The sequence below is a fragment of the Dermacentor andersoni genome, chromosome 9 (genome assembly GCF_023375885.2).
Source record: "Dermacentor andersoni chromosome 9, qqDerAnde1_hic_scaffold, whole genome shotgun sequence".
Classification (NCBI taxonomy): Eukaryota; Metazoa; Arthropoda; class Arachnida; order Ixodida; family Ixodidae; genus Dermacentor; species Dermacentor andersoni.
This window is the reverse complement of record NC_092822.1, coordinates 17,914,452-17,937,250: the sequence shown is the minus strand read 5'-3', so window position 1 is coordinate 17,937,250 and position 22,799 is coordinate 17,914,452. Positions and strand designations below refer to the sequence as shown.

Below are 22,799 nucleotides of genomic sequence, written 5' to 3'. Positions count from 1 at the left end.
AGGTAACGAGTCAGTGCGCAAATATGATGGCGGCCGCGTAGGTACGCGGAAGCGAGTGCACACGCGAATGCGAAAGTCGCGCAGCCGGCAATGCGTGTGGTTTGTTGCGTCTGAAAAAGTTTGTGAAACTCTCACTACCCTTTTGTTCAGTCGAACTTGAATTTCTGTACGGCTCTTTGCGAGGCTTGGGCACGATCTCCTTGAGAACTTGTCTGCTATTGCAATGACGTCCCCACTGAAACCTTGGGAAACATGCGCTGCGGGTCGCCCGTCTACATCGACCGCCGAGCACGTCAACAATTCTTCCTGGTGAGTGGCCTGATGACAGCTGCAATTCTTGCAACTGAAAGAAAGTAGAGGTTCCTTTCCGCACAGACAAAACTGAGCGTTGCCTACATTGCACGGTTCTTGTTTCGTCCGACTTCATGTGCCGTCGTAAGAGGAAAGTAGCGCGGATGATGGTAATGAGTTTTTTAGGTTTTGAATCGGTTGCGCAGCGTCGGTAATTTCATCGAAAGAGGCCTGTGTTCTCGAAAGTGTCTGATCCGTGTTATCCGCTGAAGGTTCTTAACAGAAACACGGGCCGCACTGCCCGAAGTTGTGGGTCCTAGCTTTAGTTTAGTAATCCACGGGGTAAGCAACCACAGATGACATGGAGCACGAAGTTACTGCTTCGAACGTTGTTCTATGTAGTCTTGGTAACTTTTGATGAGTTTTGATGAAATTAAGTCGTTGTTAATGCTGCTTGCCGGGTTCTTTCACGTAGGGTGCCGTCAATTCGAGGCCGCTCGGCGGCTTAATGTTTCGCAAGGTGTGCGCGATACCGCCTGCAGGAAAGTAGGCGATTGAGAGAGGATTCGTGTCGCGTTGCGTGCGGCCCAGGCGACCTTCCTCCCGTGCGCAGCCCAAAAGGCCGTGTCTTCCGGCTCCGCTGAAGTAGAGCTGCTGTGTCGGTCGCTTATTGCGCGCTGGGCAATTCCGTGTTGCTCCACGGTTCGTGTTCAGCGTTGTCTACGAGAATCGGAAAGATCTCTGAAGCCCAGAAGCAATGTCTAGTGGACTGTGCACAATCAACCGTGCGGTTGACCTGAAGAGAGCTTGTCGTACTGATCATAACTATCCACGCTCGACATCCTAGTGCATATAACGTACGAGCGCCATAACATTTTTCGGAAATTATACAGCATCTATAGAGCGTGCGTTTTGTGCGGCAAGGTACGCATAACGTTTTCAGATAGCTGTGGAGGTTTTCTACCAATGCTGTACAGCGTTCTTTGACATGGCACTGAGTGAAAAATAAAAATTTTGCAAGTGGGTGCGTGTTCCACATACTTTCCTCAGCTTTTCGAGTTGAATGTTCTTTGGTTGTATCGTCACGTTTTCCCCGGCAAGCCTTCTTTTTCTTTTTTTTTCCACGAGCTTCAGCCTTCCCATGCAGTATACCGGGCAACCAAAAATCATCTTGGTGTTATCTTCTCAAGCTGGAGGATGCATGCCTTCAGCAGTGTCAGCAAGTTGGGAAACTTTGCGGTAAAGCTTCAACGATACATCAGCTTCTAGTAATTAATAAGCAGAATGTCACACTTGTAGGTAATGAAGGTAATAACGGAGCTGTCCTGGGTAAAAAGATTAATGCCATGTGGTGTAGTGCGTCCATCCACATTCACCAACTATTGTAGTGCGTAGTCATAAGGGCCTACACTTCCTAAAACTGTGGAATACTTACTGATATGCTGCTGAATTTCAATTGTTGGAAAGACTTGAATTCCATATGCTAGATTGCATATTGTGGTGCTAAGTCTAAGCTCGCTGAATGGAAAACACAAGAAGTAAACTGTATATAACCTGTATTCGCAGTTGTACTATGGCACCGTAACAAATGGGTTGCTGGGAGGAGTGAGTGCTAATTCACTGGTTTTCTTTCAGGCCTATTGAACAGTCTTTGTTGTGATGAAGCATTGAATAAATAAAAACAACTGTGGTGACCTTTCTTTCATCATGTTGTGTAGAGTGCACAAAAGAATATGGGCAAAGAGGTGTTGCCATGAACAAGGTCCACTTCATTCATCTGCACGATAGTCAACCAGTGCATTCCTTCCAAAATGGTGGAGCTCAAGTTCAGCAATGTAGGTGCAACACAAAACTCAAAAGGAATGCCAAAGTTCACATGTGGTGCAGGTGCCTTGTTTGAAAGGCTGGGTACAGCTGCAGTTCACTAAAGTACACAACAGCAGTCGATCCTGAAGTACACTTCTGAGGGGTCTGGTATTAAAAACAGCAGACAGGAACACCCTATTTGTGCCATTAGCAAGAAATGGTGTATAGAAATTTGTGAAAGCATTGAACTGCTTGGTCAATTCTGCCAATGGCAGCAGTAGCAGTAAATACATGCTACGTGTTCAACTTATGGCTAACTGTTCTTACGCTACGTGCAGTGAGGCAGCATATTTCTAAAAGCAGCATTCACCATAGAACATCAAGTGTTTCGGACTGATCTTGTCACTTGCTCGCTGAGGAACGTTCGGGCTTTTTTTTTTCCATTCCATTTCCATTTGTTGGCTTTACAGTGCAATAAAATACACTAAAAATAAAGGTGTCAGCACTGACATTTTGACAGAGGCTCATCATTTACTCTGAAGCAGTGCTTTTTTGATCAGCACAGAGAGCTGAATCGGGGGCTGTGGCAGCTTCACAACTTGATTGTGTACACGTGTGCAAAAATGCACATTGTGTTGCTCAGATGTAACAGGTGCACGTGAGTGCGTTCCAGATGGCACTTAGGCCTGTGTGCTGCGCTGTCTGCTGCTGTTTAGCACCTCTGTGTCTGCATCAAGTTGGCACCACCTGTAGGGAAGTTGCAGAAAAATAGTGAACCAGCCTTCCCACCTTTCGTGCATGCTTTAATATGAATATAGCAGGGTGCAACACTTTGTGAACTGGTTCACATAAACAGAATTATCGAATGGACCTATTATTGGCAGAGTGTGACATCACAATGACATTTAGCAAGCAGTAGAGTGAGAGAGAAAACAATTAAGCTTCACGACCATTGTGCATGTCTCAAAGGTTGTTGTCATTGCAAAACAATGGGTCTTGATTCATCCGGAGTGTGTCAGCTAAAGGTAGCCAAAGACAACAGGCGAACAATGCTTTCTTTCTTTTTTTTTTTTTTTTTTGTCCATGGTATGCCTTCAGCTGATGCCCCTCATGATAAACTGTTACAAACTCGTCCAGTTGCCTATCCTGTTGTAATGCATTCTGCTTTTGTAATTTGACCTTGAACTTTCTCTCCTGCAAGTTACCACATCAAACTGCCTTGGATTTGGTTTTATTCATTAAAGATGCAGTTTTCAAGAGTAACGGGCTTTAGTTGTGTTTGCTGTGGTGGGGAACACAACAGCTGCTCATGACTTACGGCATTTTCTGACTTTGACATGCAGGCCACTGGCATGCCTGTACAGTTTGGCTTGGTAGCGCAGAACTATGAGTTTAGAAACTTTCTGACCAACATATTAGCATACTGTAACCACATTACCACTGCTGCTGCCTTTTAAAGCTGGTCGCCATCTGCACATGAGTTAAATAGTACAGTTAGCGTGCACATGACTGCTGCAGTAACAGCAGCAATCACTGCATGATGAAAACCCTTCACATTGAGAGCAGCAAACATGTAACATGTTCAACAGACTGAGCACTTGTCCACTGTCAAAAGTGGAAGGTTCTAGGCTAGTGCTTCTAAAAGGAAGGCCACACACAAGGCTAAACCTGTGCTGACCAAGTTTTTAAAGTCTACAGGCCTGCACTTAAATAGAATTTGATGGTAATTCCTGCTACCTCAGAATCATGTGCATGCTTTTACATTCTTTGTATTGATCTCCTCCCTTTTTTACCCTTACCCTCTCCCTCGGTATAGGGTAGCCAACCAAAACTATCTCTTGTCAGCATCTCTGCCTTTTGAAACAGCCTTTTTTGCTTCCCTATGTTCATTAGCATTAATATTTTTATACGAATCTTGCATTTGTGTGAAATCCTGACCTAAGACACCATAAACAATACAGTCTAGCCTTGATATAACAAACACAGATTTAACGAATTCTTGGATTTGATGAAGGGACTATAAAATGTTGCTCACCAATAGAGGGTGTACTGAATATTTCCTATAACGAGTATTGCATATAACAAAGCTTTTTGTTTTAAAAATATTTGTTGTCACAACATTGTCATAACATGGCTTGACAGATTTTTTTGGTTACGTGCCAAGCTTAGGAATTTACCAGTGTGCACACTTATCTTCACATACAGTCATGGCAATCTCAAAGCACATTTGAATGGTCATTTTAGAGCACTCAGATTTTGCAACAGAAGTTGTTAAAGACGACTTAAAGATGTAAAAAAAGAAAAGACAGCTTGAAAACGTGTTAACGGGAATGAACTAGTCTGCCAGCGATAATCTGGCTTCATCATTGTCATTGGACTAGGCTCACAATAATGCTTAGTCACTCTTTTACATGACATTCGGATCACTGCTGGAGCATTCAGAAGTGATCATTTTAATTGTGTGCACAATTGCATGCCAAGATAGCACAGCAAAAGCACTGATGAAAATAATGTTTAAAATGTGTCGTGTACATCTTGAGACATTTCTGATTGGACCTTTGCTGCAAATTTGAATAATATGATGTCCAAAGCCCTCTTTTGAAATGTGCTGGAAGCTAGACATCTGGGTGTTTGTTCTTGGTTCCAGTATGTCACCATGTTGTGGGCTGACAATCCTTTCATTTTTATAAGAATGTTTTACATCAGGCATTTTTTCTCAAGTGGCTGAATGGGTGCTCTAAATGTTTGCCAGACAGGTAATAGTTGATGTTCTCTTATGTAATATTCCTGTAGAGTCCATGTGTGGAGTCCACATACTTTCTGAACAAATTTCTGAAGAATTGATACTTCTTAATTCGTCCAGCAGCTGTACACTTTTCATCTGATCAAACATACAAGGCATGCAGTGAAACCAAAATTTTCAGTGGACAGAATTAAAGGAGTTCTGACATATTTTGCAAAAGATACAGTGTCGGTGGCGTTGTCAATAAGAAAAAAATCATCCCACACCACACTGGCCCTCCGCATGACATGTAGGTGTTAGTGGACTAATTGAATTTCTCAAAGTAAAATGTGTTAGGAAATTTGTAAAGTCTGACATGCACACAACCTACACATATGATAGTATCAGATTGTAATTTGAACATACGAGAAAACATAATTTTGTTAGGCAGAAACTGAAACACAAACCCCCTTTTCCTTGTTTACGAGGGTATGAGCCATTGATGAGTCACTACTTGCAGCTTCTGCCTCACGAGGGTACAGTATACTAGAAGGGGCAGTGTCGCGGGCGGCACACACCCGTGTGGCTCCGGCGGCGTCACAAGTAGCGGCGGCGCTGAGATTGACCACTCTTGAAAAGCAGCAGACGAAACGCTCGCATACACTGCAACGTACCTGTATGCTTGACAAGTGCAGGAGGTGTTCATGTTTTTGCCTCAAGCAATTTCGTTATTTGGTCTGTATTCTGTGCTTACACTCAGACAATGAAATGTGTATTGTTGTTTTTTTTTTTTTTTTTTGCCACAGGTGCTAAAATATTTTCTGATTGTCGCTGGAACCTAGCCACGCTGTTGAGAAGATGGGCACTTTCGAATGCAATCAAGTCCCATGCGGATGAACTTTTTTAACATGATAGAAAATGACCGCTGCTGTACGTTCAGCAACCAGGATCAAGTTTGTTTAGCTTTCTATACGAACTCAAGTGAGCAGATTCAGATCGTACATAATCACAATCGAGTGACTGTGTGGCAGGGTAATTATACATAACTAATCCCCGCAACGTCGAAAGTAAGTGTAAATCAAGCTGTTACATTGCATTGTTCTCTCCTTGGCACACCTTTCAACAGCACATTATAGGCAACGCCTTAGACGAAAATATAAACTGCGCTAATGAATAACTTCGAACAGCTGGACTTGTTGCTTCTGGCACGAACAGAAATGCTCACGAATTGAAAAGCAGCAGAGAAAACTTGCATGCACGGATTGAAGTCACATACACCCACAGAAGCCACTTATTCTGAAGAAGTCATTGAAATTCATCTGTAGAGAATGTGTTGCACCCTCACAGTAAACACGAATGAGAAGTAGGAGAGGACTAGCACAACGATGATGCCGGAAGCCAAGCAGTAGCCTCGCTGCATCGGAAAAGCAGCTAATTGTTGTATTTATGGAGACCGTGCTTTGGCAAGCAGTTTAATGACCCAGTGAGAACACTTCGTCTATAGGACATCCGGATCATGACCCGATGTCCACGCACCATTTCAGATAAAAATAGGACATTCTGGATATCCTATTACGAATCTCCCAAGGTTCTCCCACGTGGACCTTTTCTTTTGACATGCACGTGAATATTTGTCCTCCAATTGAAGCTATGCCTCATGAGTTTCCTTGTAACAGAATTATGTTTTTTCGCATGTTCAAATTACAATCCGAAGTTATCACGTGTGAAGCTCGTGTTTACGTCATACTGCAAAATTTCTGACGCAATTTACTTTGAAAACTTCAAGTAGTGCAATAAGTCAATTGCGCTTGGCGCAATTGCGCTTGGCGCACTTGGCGCAAGGCCTAGAAGAACAAGGAGTATGCTGCACGTGCGCACATGTGCGCGCACACATAACGTGTGCCCACAATGTATCTATTCTTGATGCATGGGTACTCTGCCCGTTGCATATATCACACAGACACACACACACGACCACACACGATGGTAATTAGCATTATGTCGAACACTATGCAAAAGGCCTTGGCATATGCCCGTAAAGTGTATGCAGCTTGTCCACATAATGTCCCTGGCGTACCTGCAATGAATGTCCGCAGGACACAGGAAGTGCGATCAAATGGTCATGGGAGGGGCATTTGGAGGACGTATTCGGCACTGCCCTAGGATATCGAGGTTCTAGCAGTGGATGTTGATAAGATATCCATAGGACGCAGTTCTTGTCAGTGGGGATATGGGTACAGCATTTCACAAATGGGGCACAATTCGATGATCTGTGTAATCTGTAGATAGATGCTCACTATACAGGCATCACAGAGTATGGGGGCACACACAAGAGCCAGTATGGCGCCAAAGAAGGAGATCTGGATAACAATGACAGCATTAATTGCTATCGGAATTAGCACAAAAAGAAACGACCTGCATTACAAAAGTCCCACTGCTTGCTTTGCTTCAGAAAATCCTAGTTCCTGTAACAATGAAAGTAAGCTTAAATTAAACTGTTACACTGTGCAATTGTTCTCTCCTTGACACACCTTTCAACAGCACATTAAGTGAGGCCCTGGAATTTAAGAACTGCGCAAATGAATATCACACAATAACAGCTGGAGGCCTCCTTGCTGTTGACGCGGGCTAAAATGTTCACGAATTTAAAAGCAGCAGACATTCAGAGAAAGCCGGCGAAACGCCACCTAAGCACTTTCGAGCCACACAACAGGCACTGCATTCAAGAGCGAGCGATTGCAGCGCCGCCACTCCTTTCACCGCCAGTGGTGTCAGGAGCCCCTATGTGTCGCTGCCTCCGCGCACTGCGCTGCCCCTTCTAGTTCACTGTAACGGAGGTATGAGCCATTGCTCTGCCCTGCACTGTCACTGGGTTCAGCCCATCGTTGTTTCCATCGGGCCCTGTGTTGCACAATATCCAGTGTCGGTGTCAGCGGGGCCTGAAAACGCTGTTGCATTCCACTTTTAAAGGCAAAGCTTAAGTGTCCTCCATGTTTTTTTGACAATTCTTATTTTTGCAGTAAATGATGGTCCTAGACCTATAAATCCTAGAAAAAATAGTGACAAGCTTGGGAGGGCTGTAAACAATTTAGTGTAATAGTATTTCCGCAGCCAGTTTCGATTTCATTTCCTACGAGGATACTGTGTCGTGATGTCACAACACAGTATGGAATCATGTGAGAGCTGGACATTGCAATGTTTGGCACTCGGTCGCCTCGTATGCTGCTGCTCGTTATGAGAGCCGATGTAGCAGTATAACTCATGACAGGGCGAGCCAGAGCAAAGCAAATATCAAAACATCGTAATGCCCTGCTACCACATACTGGTAGCATGACACGTGACGTAACAACACACGTGACATCACTACACAGTATCCTCCTAGAAAGGAAACCAAAACTGACTGCAGAGAACCTATTATGTTAAACTATTAATGATGCTCTAAGGCATATCACTATTTCTACTAAAGTATAGAGGTCTAGTACTTTCATTTGATGCAACAAATGAATAGTCGAAAATGTACCTTTAATGGCTGACTGCACCGAATTTTTACTTTGGCTAAATTGGTTATACATGAGTAGTGTATGCTTAAAGCAATCTTAGCAAATCTTCAGGTTTGGTAATTATCTAATTTTCCTATCAACAGCCTTTAACTAGCACATAAGGAGATGATGCGTGCACCTGGTGGTTAGTGGATATGATGTAGATCACAGCACATTGCCTCCGAAATTTTTCCAGCACACAGTCTGAAGTGTCATGCCAAGGAGCTGCACTTTCTGGGTCACGTATCAGTTCCAACGAGTGGCAACGGCAACACATTTTTTTTGATTTTCCATATTGGAAACTCCTGCTTTTGCTATGTTTTAGTAATACATCCACTCATATTTCAAATGTAAGGTTATTGCATGAAGGGTGCTCTTATATCCACGCTGTCTGAAACTCAGTTTTTTACGCTGTACAAAACGTTGTTGAAGGTGGCCTTTCATTGGCACCTGAAGGGGATGTAGCTCTCATCAATGTGGCGAGCATCCTGTTTTCTGTTGAAGAGCGGACAATTGATCTTGTTTATACGGCACTATGTGAGTAAAAGTACAGAAATAAAAAATTGAAAGGGACACTGTAGCACACTGGCCTGTATTTGTTGCAGGGACGACAGCCTTGCAAGTAATGGTGGGCTGCCGAATGGCCCCGTGGGCCAGCCTCACGTGACCCACCAGCCACCAACTGTACCACCAAGGCCGAACCAACAGCCACTGCATGGTGGCTCTGGATATGGCTATGGCTATGGATCGGCCATCTCCCCGTGAGTGTGTGTGTGTGTGTGTGAAGTGATTTTAGGGAAGGGAACGGAAGAGATGAGTGCAGCGCCGTAACTGTCTCTCACAGGAGGACACCTCAACGGCACTGCAAGTGTCTGGCTGCTGCGTTTATTTACCTATTTGCGTAGTTCGTGAACTCATTCTTTGATTTGTTGATTCTGTTTAATTTCTCTGTGGAGAAGGTGCTAGAAAATGCATGAGATGGGTTGTAACTGCAAAAGCAAAATAGCATTCACACATAAATGTTTACCTGCAGCAGCTTTATACGCATTTAGCTTGTTAACTAGTTTGTTTTATTGGCTTTACAATATGCAAAATCATCATTTGTCAACGTCTGTATCCTGGCCTTAGTGAGTGAAGCAGGAAAATTGTTTTAGCCTGCTCTTATTTCTTTAATTCGAAGATGAAAGTGCATGCTAATGACCAAGTGGAGAAGCTAGCTTTTAGCTGGTTATGACTGGCAGACAGAAATTAACAATGCCTATAAGAACAAACCGTAGTGTAGCCTGACTCATTTAGAAAAGACACATTTTGTGAATACAAGAATGTACAATATTTGGCGAAGTAGAAGTTTTAGCTAAATTGAAATCGGTTTCATTGCAGCAAGTTTAAAACGCTTTCAGAGCCTTGTCACATGCATTGGCCTGGTCATCTCAGTTCTTTGTGTCTCCTGTGTTTTAGCTTGGTAGCTCGCCACGGTGGCCTTGTACTGATTGGCGAAAGGTCGCGGGCTCAATTCCTGGCTGCATTCCGATGGGGAGAGAACGCAAAAAATGCTCGTGTGCCGTGCCTTGGGCTGTGGGCATGCGCGGCTCTCACGCATGCATCCCCTGATGTTGTTTTCCCCGCGTGGGTCCTGTCTTCTGTAATTCGGCTTCGCCGCGTAGCTTCACGAGAGATTGTAGAGAGCGAGAGAGCAGTATGAGAGAGCGAGGTAGATGGGTGGATGGAAGGTAGGAGCGTCCCCTTTGAAACGGGGTGATGGCAGTTGCCACCATGCTCAGCAGAGTGTTGCGCTGCTAACGCCGCCTAACGGCGGGGTTACTCGGGCGCAAAAGGCAAAAGGGCTGTGGCTCTGGCTTGGGTTTGGCAATACAACTGCCCGGATGTTCTACGCGTGCGACTATCCATGCGTCGGTGAACCAGCATGGGGCGAACGTATTCGCTCGCTAGCCGATCGCATACGGTCGCGGTGAGTTGTACTTGATCGAAATGTCGCGCGCCCATTGGCATTAGAGTTACCGTATGCATGTTCTGTCAGCGCCTCCTCTAGTTATGTGGATAGCAATGGACACTTTGCAAAAAAGTGAGGGCGCCTTGCCGTAGATGAATCGTTCTGAGCTCTGGGAAATGTTCCCCGTTGTCGCCTTGTTGCTACCTGTGCCATCGAGTTTGATCACGTGTAATTCGGCCTACGTTGTTTGTTTAACCGTCGTACGTCGTGTCAAAATGATGGAGGAAGGCTGTATTCCGTTTTCTTTTATGGGCACGGGATGAACTTGTGACTTCTCGCGATGTTCGGTCGCCAGCGACAACGTGTGGAGCTATCTACACTCAACAAACGCGACCGTCCATCAGGCTCATCGTGGTTGGGCATTTAAAGAGGATTACGTGAAGAACGTTGTGCTCAACCTGAGTGCCAGTGACCCACAAGTCGGCCTTGTTCCGGCAGCTTGCAGCAGGCACATTGGATTTGACGTCAGTAGATTCACTCTTGCTTTTCTCTTCTTGCAATGTTGTAGAAGCTGAACCACCTCCATTACAATGCGCATTTAATGCTGCGCGAACTCTTACATGGCTTGGATAGATGCTAACACATGTAACCTGTCGCATCGCCAGCTGTTGAAGCAGGCTGCGTTCCCTCGGCTAGCATTTGCTTCATATCGCTCGCTTATCTCGCACTTCGAGTGGCAGCATAGAATGACCGCGCGTTTTGCGCCATATTTTCCAACAGATTGCATTTGTCATATAATTCGTTGCATCAAGTAGCCAGTCTATGGGCTATCGGATGTGTAGTGACGTGCGACACGGTATGACATGATTTAAAAAATAATCGTTAGCAAAAAAATCGCAGTTTCGCTCTCAAGGCGAAGCATCGATTGCGATAGCAAATTAGTGCGCAGCTATATGAAGTAAGGATAGTAGAGTTCTTTCGGATGTATAAACTTGGAAACATTCGCTTACTAACTGAATTAACAAGTATGGTGTCAGTGCGCACGAGCTAACATTGAACACATCACACTCGATGAGCGGACACTCGCTGCCAAAACGCTGGTGTGAACAAGCACGGCAGCAGCAGCGAGCGAAGTGATCTTCGTGCGATCCATCACTTCAACGTAAGAGCGGCGAGAACGCAGCGCGCACGAAGGTATGAGCCGTCTGCAGACCGCTTTCAAGATATATCGCGCGCGGCCGCGCAAAGTACGCATTTGTTGGCGGAGTCGAAGCAGCTCCCCCCCCCCCTCCTGCGCTGCTTCCCGCTTGCCTCCATATATGGCAGGCGAGATTGAGCCGCGATCGTCAGTTCCCCTTGCGCCTGGTCGCGAAATGCGCAGTTGCTGCCGGAGCGCAATGCCGCGCGCCCTCCCTCCCATCTCCTTACGGCCTTTCGCGCGGAAAACGAGGCGTTTGCTCTCCGCTTTTTTCGTTCGCGCGCAGCAGATTGAGCCGCGATCGTCGGTTTCTCGCGTGCTTTCACTCGCACATACAGCGTACGACGCGCGGCGACGCAGTTATCGCCCTTAGACTTTATAGAGAACATCACTGCGACGGCGAAAATGTCGCTGGAGTGTCCATATAATTTGTATCGCGATAATATCGCCCTTGATTTTTCATTTCATCGCAATAAAAACGCATGTTAGCTGGCGCGCAAACACACTGTTTAAGCTGGCCACACAGTGACGGAGCAAGCCAACATCCAGAGAGCTTTAGCTTACACTGAGCAAAGAGTGTGCTGTTTGCTTGGTGTAAGCTAAAGGCCTCTACACGTGGGCTCGCTCTGAAACCACTAGCTGAAGCCGCCGTGCGCTTTGTTTAAGCCAGTGAGATGCTGGCAGTGCATGCCCACATTCAGATCTCGATAGCTATGAGCGTATACACCGAGTGCAAGAGCGCTTTTTTAAACCGCTAGCCGATGTCATCATGCGCATTCCCTGCCAAAATCCTACTTCGCTATCATTTACGTGCTGCTCCATGCCCCTTTGTCCTACGACTGTGCTGCTGCACTGCAGCCTCTCCGGAAGTTCGGGTGTATGTGAAAACAGTTGTCACATAGTCAGGGTGGGTAGAAGAGTTTGAAGGCTGGCCTAAAATTGAAGAAGGGCAAATATTGATACAAAGGACTAGCTACAGGCCAAAGTTGACAACGTATACCTGTTATAAATTGGTCGCTGCAAATCCTTGAGTACATGTTTTGCTGCCATACTGAGTCTGCATTCAATCATGTTATGACGTTTTCCGATGACACTCTCTTTAGTGGGTACTGCCACTTGGACGGAAACCAAAAAAAAAGAGACATCTTGCCATAATACTTCGTATCCGTACGTGACGTAGTGTGCTAGCATGCCAGAAACATGGGCACAGGAGCATGCCAGAATGTCCAGCCAGGTGGGGAGCCATCTGCTAGCTTTCCAACTGCATGGAGTGCGCTCGTGCATGCGCAGCAGCTTTATTGCAATGTGTCCATTTGGCTAGCAGGCATTAGTGTATGAAAGGTGCAATAAATGCGCTTGTTATTGTTTGAACTACTGTGTTGTCGTTCCTTTGACGCTAGAGCACTTGTGAGACTCCCACAGGGTTTATGTTAGAGACGCTAAAGAGAAACACTGAAGCTGCTTAGAATGATAAAGTATTCTTTCAAATCTAATTTTATGCTAATTTTGAAGTAAGAGGTTGATTATTAGAAGAGAAAAATAACTGTAACAGTGGGTTTTCTTTTTTTCTCCCCACACCAAAATTGTCATGTTGGTACGTCAACGTGACGTCACGGATGTCTGTGACATTGCATCGAGCTGGTGTTGCAGCTTCAAGTCGGCATAGCTGCCTGTAATTCATTTTTGCACCTTTTCTGGCTTGCCAAGCCACCTGTTGCAAGAGCGGCTTCCTTGGTATTCTAGAAACGTAATTTACTAGTAAAGCTCACCCTGCTTTTCTCTTCAGTGTCCATTTAAAGAACACCAGACAGTCAAAAGTTATTCTGGAGCCCTGGACTACCATGTCTCTCAACCTTTTGTGCAGCTTCAAGTTGTTTGGCCTTGTGATTAATTTCTTTTTTTGTGTGTGTATTTTTTGCTTGAACAGATACGGCACTCGCTATGGCTATGGAGCTGGTGCCTATGGATACAATAACGGCCTTTACGCGACCAACGGCATTTATGGGACCAGTGGCTTGTATGGAACAGGTGGCATGTATGGAGCAGGTGGTTCGTATGGAGGTGGCCCCTTGCAACAGCTAGCAGAAGAAAGCACCCGAGGTGCATTTCACTCGGTCGAGGCTGTTGTCCAGGTGAGGCAGGATGACTGGTTCTTCTTACTAAACCTGTGTTTGGGCTTGTTAGTCATCACGCTTCCTTCATTGAAAACTGATAATTTGTGTGGTGGTGGCAATTTTGAAGTGGCATGAATTGGCACATTTATCAGGAAGAGAACCTGAAAGCCTTAACCATCAATGCGCAGTAGCATTTGTAATCAATTGTGTTGCCCAGATATTGAGCTTTTTCTTTGGAATTTCATAAGCACATTAACATTTTATAATTTTTATGGAAATCTAATGTGTAAAGTACATCGATATGTTAGAAATGCTGGCCATTCAAAGAGATTTGATGAAATGTAATAAACTAATTAAGTGTCCTTTGGTGTACCTTTAACAGCTTTACTGGGCTGCAGCAGCTGTTTTGTTGTTAATGTTCTTAATTAAGAAAAATTCTCAAATTTCGAAAACTCTTGACAGGCATTTGCATCGGTGAGCTTGCTGCTGGAGTCGACATACCAGGCACTGCACAGCTCGTTCCGTGCTGTAGTTGGTGTTGCGGACCAGTTCGGCCGACTGAAGCTACACCTAGCACACACGTTGTCAGCACTGGCCCTGGTTCGCTCCCTTCGGTGGCTGCTGCTCCGGGCCTGGTACCTGCTGCGAGGCAAGGGCATCGATCTGTTATGCACTACGCTTGTGCAAAAACATTATTGTCAGCCTACCACATTTGTTACCCGCTGTGGTGGCTTCGTGGCTATGGTGCTACGCTGCTAACCTTATGCTTAGCAGTGCAACACTATAGCAATGAAGCAACCACGAGGTTGCGGGTTTGATTCCTGACCCCCAGCGGCCACATTTTGATGGGGATGAAATGCAAAAAACACTCACATAGTCTGATTTAGGTGCACCTTAAAGAAACCCAGGTCATTAGTATTAATCTGGATTTACTTGCTACGGCATTCCTCGTAATCATATCCTGGTATTGGCAGGCGAGACCCCCTTTAATTTGTTAACTATTAATTAACACATTCACTGTGGCTGTGGAACTTTGAGGTTTCAATTCCTGTGTGGTCATGACCTACTGCCAAGTCGTACCTTATAAAATCTCAGGTGCATCATGACAAACTGGTGAGTCGTGCACCTTTGCATCTTACTTTGAGTCCAAGAGAGGGAACGCCACCATGTGTTTGGTCTTTTTGAAGTTAGCTTCACTAACAGCTAAACCTCGAACAAATGTCGTACTGCGGCAGCAGTGTCAGGTCGTTCTGAAGTGTGCTTTGGGGTAAAATTTTATGAAACAGTAAAATGCTGGCAACCTTGCGATGGTTAACTAGTGGAAGAAGTGTTATGTTAGCTTTCATTGAGGTTACCTATGGCTATGGCCTAATGGGCTTTGTCACTATTGTCACCATGTGTTCTATGCACATGATGAGGAGCCTTTATAAGAGCTGAGACTTGTAGTAGAGTTGTGCAGGTGCCATCAAAGTGGCGAACTTGGACAGGTTTTAACTGATTAGGTTAACTGACATGGTGAAAATGATCCTTTTCAAGCCTAACCTACCCAGCTCACACCTATGGCCACATGCTGATGCAGGGCGCAGTGGCATGACGGAGGCTGCCTGGAACCAAGCAACCAGAGCGGGATCAGCGATTCCTTCCACAAGCCCACCTCCAACGGATGGCTCTTCCAGCTGGCCCATCGTGGCTTTTTTCAGTTTTGTCGTAGGTGCACCATGGCTCCTGTGGAGGATCTTCAGCGCAGCAGCTCGCAGGGGTGAGTGGAATCTGATGTGCGAGTGCTGTGAAGATAGAATTTCTCAGCCGTATGCTGATTGTACCATGGTGAACAGTGTTTCTTTTTTTTTTTTTTTTTTTTTTTTTTTTGCAGCATTTCGCACTGATAGTCTCCGTTTTTGTATGCTCCTCGAAAATACCCACACACCCTGCCTCGAACCTCACAAGATGCCTTTGCAGCCTTAACTAAACATAAGGAACTCCTCACTGTGTGATGGCACGTGTAGCAGCTGTAAGCAAGTAGCGAGGTGGAAACTATGGCTGTGTTCAAATTCCCATCATAGACTGCAAAGTAGACAGCTGAATGAATAGCAGCCATCTTATGTCTTGCTTTAATTCTGATGAAGCTGTCAAAGAAGACAGCTTCCCGAAGGTAGCATCGAATTAAAAAATGATGCAGGCTACTTTGCTGTCCGCATAAGACGGCGACTGAGCAGGGAGCTTTGAAACTCAACAGGAGGATCATCTTCCCACAAGAAAACAGTTGCACTTCCCTATGCAAATAAAGTAGGCTATGTTGTGCTTTTCATAATTTGCAGTGGCAAAGAGTTTAAACACGGAGATCTTACCGTATTTACTCTATTCTAACGTGCCCTCGATTGTAACGCAAAAGGAAAGTCCTTTACAGTACTGCGCACCTCATTCTTTCATACACAAATACAACTTTCTCTCATTTGGAAAAACAAAGATTTACTCTCAATACACCAAAGTTGCGATAAATAGAAAAAGTCACAGTTTCGCCCGAAAGGGAAAGCATCGATTGTGATAGCAAATTAGTACACAGCTATATGAAAAGTAAGGTTAGTAGTTTTATGAACCGTATAAACTTTTACACATTCACTTATTAACAAAATTAACAAGCACGGCATCACACCCGCACAAGCAAACGTGAACATGTCTCGCTCAGTGACTGCGGAAACTCTTATCAAAACACTGGAGTGAGGAAGTGCTGTAGCTGGAGCGAGCAAATTGACCTTTGTGCAGCCTCTCCACTTCAGCACGGACTAAGCGACGAGAAGGCAGCGCGGTGCGCCTAGATGCATAGACTCTGTCTCCATTGCATATCGATTTCAAGATAGGGGACGTGAGACCACGCCATGCACAGCAGCTACCGGAGTGAACGCCTCTGCTGTTTGTGCCAGTCCCACACGCAAGCTTCGGGAACTCCAAACGCCCGTGATGCACAGTCAGCACTTCGATGCTGACAGAGCAAACACAGACTGACTGACACAGACTGACAAAAACATGACTGATGGCAAGCAACAAAACATGACTATACAGAACTTGCCCTTTTGTGAGTCACTGAAGACAGATATGAGGGGGGGGCATGATAAAAATTTGGAGCATGCGTCTGCTCAACCTAATAAAAAGAATGAGGTGATAGAGATATGGGATGATGAAAAGCAACATCACAAAGCACAACAATTTGAGCTCTATAATTTTAGGTTATGTATAGGACACTGACATAGAATAACAGAGACCCGCCATGGTTGCTCAGTGACTGGTGTTGGGCGGCTGAGCACGAGGTCGCGGGATCGAATCCCGGCCACGGCGGCCGCATTTCAATGGGGGCAAAATGCGAAAATACCCATGTACTTAGATTTAGTTGCACGTTAAAAAACCTCAGGTGGTCGAAATTTCCGGAGTCCTCCACTACGGCGTGCCTCGTAATCAGAAAGTGGTTTTGGCACGTAAAACCCTATAATTTAATTTTAAGAATAATAGAAACATTGTCGTGCCAGAAATCTTGCTGAAAGATTTCTTATGTGACTGTCCTGCTTTAATTTGTTGTAGCAGTTTTTTTTTGTTTTTTTTTTTTTCCTAATCCTATCAGCAGTTTCTTTTAACGACTTCTCACTGCCAGATAGGCTGTGATAGTGACATGTGGTGCTTCAGTTTTGTGTACTGATTTCCGTTTCGATGCTCATGTTTTGCCCTTCGTATCTCTTCAATGTTCTTCATTCAGGATAGCAAAGTAAACTTTCTGGTTAGGTAACCTTGCTGCCTTTATTTTGTTTCTCTACCCGCCGTGGTTGCTCAGTGGCTATGGTATTGGGCTGCTGAGCACGAGGTCGCGGGATCGAATCCCGGCCATGGCAGCCGCATTTCGATGGGGGCGAAATGCGAAAACACCCATGTACTTAGATTTAGGCGCACGTTAAAGATCCCCAGTTGGTCGAAATTTCCGGAGTCCTCCACTACTGTACTGCGTGCCTCATAATCAGAAAGTGGTTTTGGCACGTAAAACCCCATAATTTAATTATTTTGTTTCTCTCTCTTGCTGGCCAGCCTACGTTCTAGCTTTCGATCTAATTTCCTTTATCTTTATTTGTTTTTAACAGTGTCATTGAGTGTCGATTGAGTGTCAATTGTGTGTCACCCTGTTGTGCGTTGCAGAGGCTCGGTGGGCATTTGGGGAGGAGGAACACCATGTGGCCGTCGCACTGTACGACTTCCAGCCTGAAGCACCTGGTGAAATAGCAATCAGGGCTGGGCAGGAGGTGCGCCTGGCACCAAAAGGTCAGTATTGTGTGCAGTGAAAGCAAGGCATCTACTCGAACCGTGTTATGCACTTATGGACAACTTTCTGTGGCAATGAAGGGAAAGCTGTAGGAGAAGTACATGTTTTATTGCACCAAGTAGTCCAGCAACGTTTGGAAGTGGTCTTGGTTCTGGAACAGATGCTGAAGCAGCATCGCATCCACATGCGACGCTTCTACATTTACGCAAACACAGAAGAGGCAAGCAAAAAAATAAGTCAAATTTAACACTTCGTGATGTATTTTGTCTTATTTTGTTGTTGCAAAGGTGTTTTTCTCCTCCACAGTTAAAGATAACGGTGATAAAAATTAGACACTTTCTTCAGAAGCTTTGTTACTTGTGCATGCTTGGCCTCCGTAGCTCTCATTTCATTGCCACGGAAAGTTGTCCACCACTGTAGTGCCGCCTGGGAGCCTCATGCTGCACCAGTACTTTTTTAACTTTCCTGCAAGACACTGGTCTCTGCGAGATGCTTCAATTCTGTATGTTGCGTTATGTGTTTAACTCAAGGGTTGTATGTCCTTTGTGTATCATTTCATTTGCCATCCATTTATCATTGCATTTCATTAACTCCTTCAGGAAATAACCACAGATCTAGAGGGAGACGTGGGGTCTCCGACCATAGAAGCTTTTTTTAATCTTTCATCTTAGTTTTGATAGTGAAAGCTTGCAGATACAATAATCCCTCGTTATAACGAAGTCAGCAGGACGGTGGAAAACTTTATTATAAGCGGTAATTTGATACAAGCGACCACTCGAGAAGAGCTAAAAGCAGTCTAGCTTTAATTGCGCCACAACTGCGAGGAAGTCAACATACAGTGTATTCAGTGAAACAGAACTTTATTCAGGTGCAAGAAAAGTAGTGAGCTTTGGCTGTTTCAAGTTCTTACCGGGCGCGAGCAACCCCTGCTCTAATTTTACCAATCATTGCACGAGGCCATGGTCGCCACCCATGCATTCGGCCTTATTTCGCCACAGGTGTAGGTACACCCGCATCTGCACCATAGTTGGCACTTCACGTGGCTCTTCATCCACCAGCTCTTCATCCTTGTCAGGGCCACCAACAGTGTCAATTAGTATCTTTGCATCCGTCGCCAGGGCGACCATGGGAACAGCAGCATCGGCCAACGCGAATGTCTCGGAAGTCGCCTTCTACCTCTTGGCCAGCAATTTTATGAACAGCCTCGTACAGATCCCTGCAAGTCCGGTCATTGTCAGGCTTGTCATTGTCAGGGTCGCTGACGATGGCCCGGGAAAAGCTGGCGTGCACAGAGCAGTTAGTGACCTTCGAAGGTGCGAGTTCTTTCCATGACAAGTTGAGCAAATGAATCACACCAAGCAATCAATGTTTTACCTCTTGCTTGCGTCATATGCCACGAGCATGTGCTGCAAAAGAGCCTTGCGGTACAGCTTCCGGGCGGTCTCAATGATGCCCTAATCCATCGGTTGCAGTACCACAGTTGTGTTTGCAGGCAAAAATTCCACAGTGATCGTCTTGAGATTGTCAATCTTCCTGTGGCTCGGGCAATTGTCAATTATGAAAAGCACTTGCCGATTGTTTGTGTCGAGCGGTCTATCCAGAAGGCGCACATACTCTTCAAAAATAACAGCAGTCATCCATGCTCGTTTGTTACTTCTGTGGATGCATGCCTTGGGAATAGTGGCATTTCGGAAGCACCGTGGTTTCTCTGTCTTCCCCACTATCAACAAGGGAAGCTTGTCCTCGCCTACTGCATTGGCACTAAACAGCACCGTGACACGGTTCTTGCTCTGTGTTCCTCTGGATAAGGATCCGCCAGGGGCAGTGAATGTGTGATTCGGTAGCATCTTGTAAATAAATGCAGCCTCATCTAGATTGTAAATGTCTTTGTCGTCATATTTTTCAAGTAGAGCTTGGAGCTGATGTTGGCATGTGTGGCGCCATACGTCTACAGTGTCCCGGTTCACGGCTGCACTTTCTGCAACGATCGACTTCAAGGTCACGCCGTGTCGTTTCTTGAACCGCTCAAGCCAGCCATTGCTGCACGTGAAATCTTTATTGCCCATTTGGAGGGCGAGAGCCTTGGCTTTTGCAGTAAGTGCAAGTCCATGTACAAGGAGATTTGCACTCCTGGCATTCTTCAGCCACTGTAGAAGTGAACCTCCCACTTCGGGGTATATTGAATCACAATTCCTCTTTTTCTTCACCGAGAAGCTCTTTTCAAAGCCATTCAACACAGCTTCCTTGTTTTTCAATACAATTGATTAAGTAAAATAATGTAGGCGGCGGTATGCCAAATTACTTTGCGATGTCAGTTTTCTGCTGGCCACGTCTTTTATCAGCAGAACTTTCTGTTCCAAAGTCGAACACTTTCACCCGCAGACTGACGGAGCCATTTATCACTGTAGACCACAAAACCACATGCGATACACACCTAACGAAGCACTCTGAATAGCACACAATCACATGGCCTCCAGCACGGATCCAAACGCATGCACCGTCGGCGCCAAAGTGACTGAATGTGGCGGGCGACACAGAAGGCAGAAGCTTCAAAATGTTATCGGGGCATCTTGCTTTCCTCATCGGTGCATGCTTGTGATGGCAATGGTTGCAATGGCAGGCTTGGCATCAACTTCACGTGTAGCAGAGGAAAGGCAATCGAAGTTGTGGATACCAAGAAGCAGGAACCACGGAAGGGCACCCATTGGTGGAAGATTGTGCTCGGCAAGGCAGGCCGGAAGAGGGCAGCTTTGGAGGAGTAGCAATGTCGAAACTGGCAGCGAGGAGGCGAAGAGTTTACATGAAGGCGAGTGAGAGGAGTGACTGGCGTCCAAATGGCTTGCAGACTGGAGAGCGAATGAGGAGAGAAAGGCAGTGGCCACTTCTATAGGGGGGGGTGCGGAGGTCATGGAAGACGATGAGAGCATCGCACTAGAAAGTGGCGCAAATGTCGTGGCTCGAGTCTGAGGTTGTGTTTGTTGCACTCAAAAACTGATTATCCACTCATTGTGGGTATGCAGTGCGATCATGAAAACTTAATAGTTTTGCAGTAAGGGCTTTGCATGATCACTGGGCAATATTTTCCTGAGCTGTGCAGTCATGAAGTTTGCAAAACAACAGTTTTTTGGTGCACCATTGTCGATGACACTGTGCTATTCTACGGTTCAAGTGTCGGTGTTCATGAACTGACCCTGCCACGCATTTATAGCATTTGTCTAAAGTCTGATGGCGCGAATCCAGCATGACCGGCTCGAGAAAATCGCCGGGGAAACACCAGCTTGCATTGACCTGCCGTGTTGGCAGCCTGACTCACCAGCATGGTTTTGGCAAGTTATCGGTCCATTTGCACCGTCAAAAGTGCAACAAAGCTAGGGTCACTCACCACTTCGCTCTAAGCGGGTCAAGCTCTTCGTGTGCTTCACATAATGCAGCTTAAAATGCATGCGCTTGTGTCGGGACCGGAAGAAATTTCAAATAAAGCGATATTTTGAGTAAAGCGATTTCTTTATAGCGAGGGATTACTGTGTGTGTAATTTTATGTGTTCATTTCAAATGTGAAGTCCACTTTTGTTAATTTCATTTGGTTGGCATTTTAGGTAAGCTTCTGCTACTCATGTTCCAGTAAAGATTGCAAAACATAAGTTCCTCACTTTACTCTAAACAGGGTGTCAGACCCAACACTCTCTTTGAGTAAGGATTGGTCTATGGATTATAGTCGTCTCCTTATAGAGTTTGCTGTATAGTGACCCGAAGTTTTAAATATAGAAGCCTATGCACTTAGCAATGCTTTGCTGTCACTCAAGTTTTTCTACATGATTTTATATTTTTAGTCCACATAAGTTGTCAGCTGATGCTAAAACCAGTCTGCATCTCAGCAGCAGCTGCCGCTCACCTCTCGAACAGCAAGGTCTGTGTTTATGATGCCAGCCTTTTTAAAACAATTTTGTCCCCTGATGACGACCTTTGCAAGCAAAGATGTCAAATCTATTGTAGAACAATGCTGACCAAAGTGTGCAATTTTGTTGCTAAACTTGAGCAGGAACAAAGCAATGGCAAGTATAAAATTCTCTTTCAAAGTTGTTAAAATAAAAAATGCCGGCGAGTGTATGAAGACGCAGCTCAGAATTGATGACCCATTGATACTGTATGCTTTTATCATGCCTTGCAGAAACAGTCTTCAGCCTTACAAAAGTTCTTACAGTCACACTTTCATAGCTAAGATTGGTTTAGGTGCCCTTAACGGTGTGACTGTAATGCTCATTTTCTGCACACCGCAGAGCTACAGCCTCGAGTGCGTGGCTGGCTGCTGGCCAGCTTGGACGACGGTCGCCAAGTGGGCCTGGTGCCGGCAAACTACGTCAAGGTGCTGGGAGTACGACCAGCCAACAAGGGCGCCACAGCAGAAGTAGCACCACCACCACCTTGACTTCCTGCTTAGCCATTACTGTTCCTCTGTACATAGTCTGTGGATGTTGAAAAATTAAAATAATTTGCATATTTAGGTTAATGAACCCTTTTCACAATTGTAAAGCTACATTTCCTATAAAGAAGGCGGGATAAAAAAATTACATTCTGGGGTTTTTGCATATCGAAACCACAATCTGATTGCAAGACACGCTGTAGTGGGGGACTGCAGATTAATTTTGACCAGCTGGGGTTTTTTTTTAACATGTGTCTAAATATAACTGCACGAACATTTTTGCAATTCACGCTCATTGAAATGCGATCGCGCGAGCTTTCCGTGACCCTGCAGATTTCAGAATCTTTGCCAGGTGACATATCAAGCCGAATTTAACAAGGAAACAGAGCAGATGGCGCGGAGCGGTAATTGAGTCACGTGATGCGTGGTCCTTTCGTCTGACATGCACATTGGCCTTA

General features: G+C 45.3%; 1 protein-coding gene across 1 annotated transcript; it reads left to right on the top strand.

The window, feature by feature from the left end:
* Positions 1-7: 7 nt before the first annotated feature.
* Pex13 (peroxisomal biogenesis factor 13) lies at positions 8-22,422 on the top strand. The gene is made up of 7 exons (XM_050174893.3): positions 8-309; positions 8,964-9,119; positions 13,435-13,639; positions 14,084-14,270; positions 15,201-15,380; positions 17,798-17,920; positions 22,199-22,422. The coding sequence occupies exons 1-7, from the start codon at positions 224-226 to the stop codon at positions 22,345-22,347; spliced, it is 1,086 nt and encodes a 361-aa protein (XP_050030850.1). The 5' UTR covers positions 8-223; the 3' UTR covers positions 22,348-22,422.
* The last annotated feature ends 377 nt before the right edge of the window (positions 22,423-22,799 follow it).

Bases quoted from the DNA above. Each gene is read 5' to 3' on its own strand.
- Pex13 (XM_050174893.3), top strand. From the start codon at position 224: ATGACGTCCCCACTGAAACCTTGGGAAACATGCGCTGCGGGTCGCCCG. The intron at 310-8,963 runs GTGAGTGGCCTG...TATTTGTTGCAG, and splicing joins CACGTCAACAATTCTTCCTG to GGACGACAGCCTTGCAAGTA. The intron at 13,640-14,083 runs GTGAGGCAGGAT...AACTCTTGACAG, and splicing joins CGGTCGAGGCTGTTGTCCAG to GCATTTGCATCGGTGAGCTT.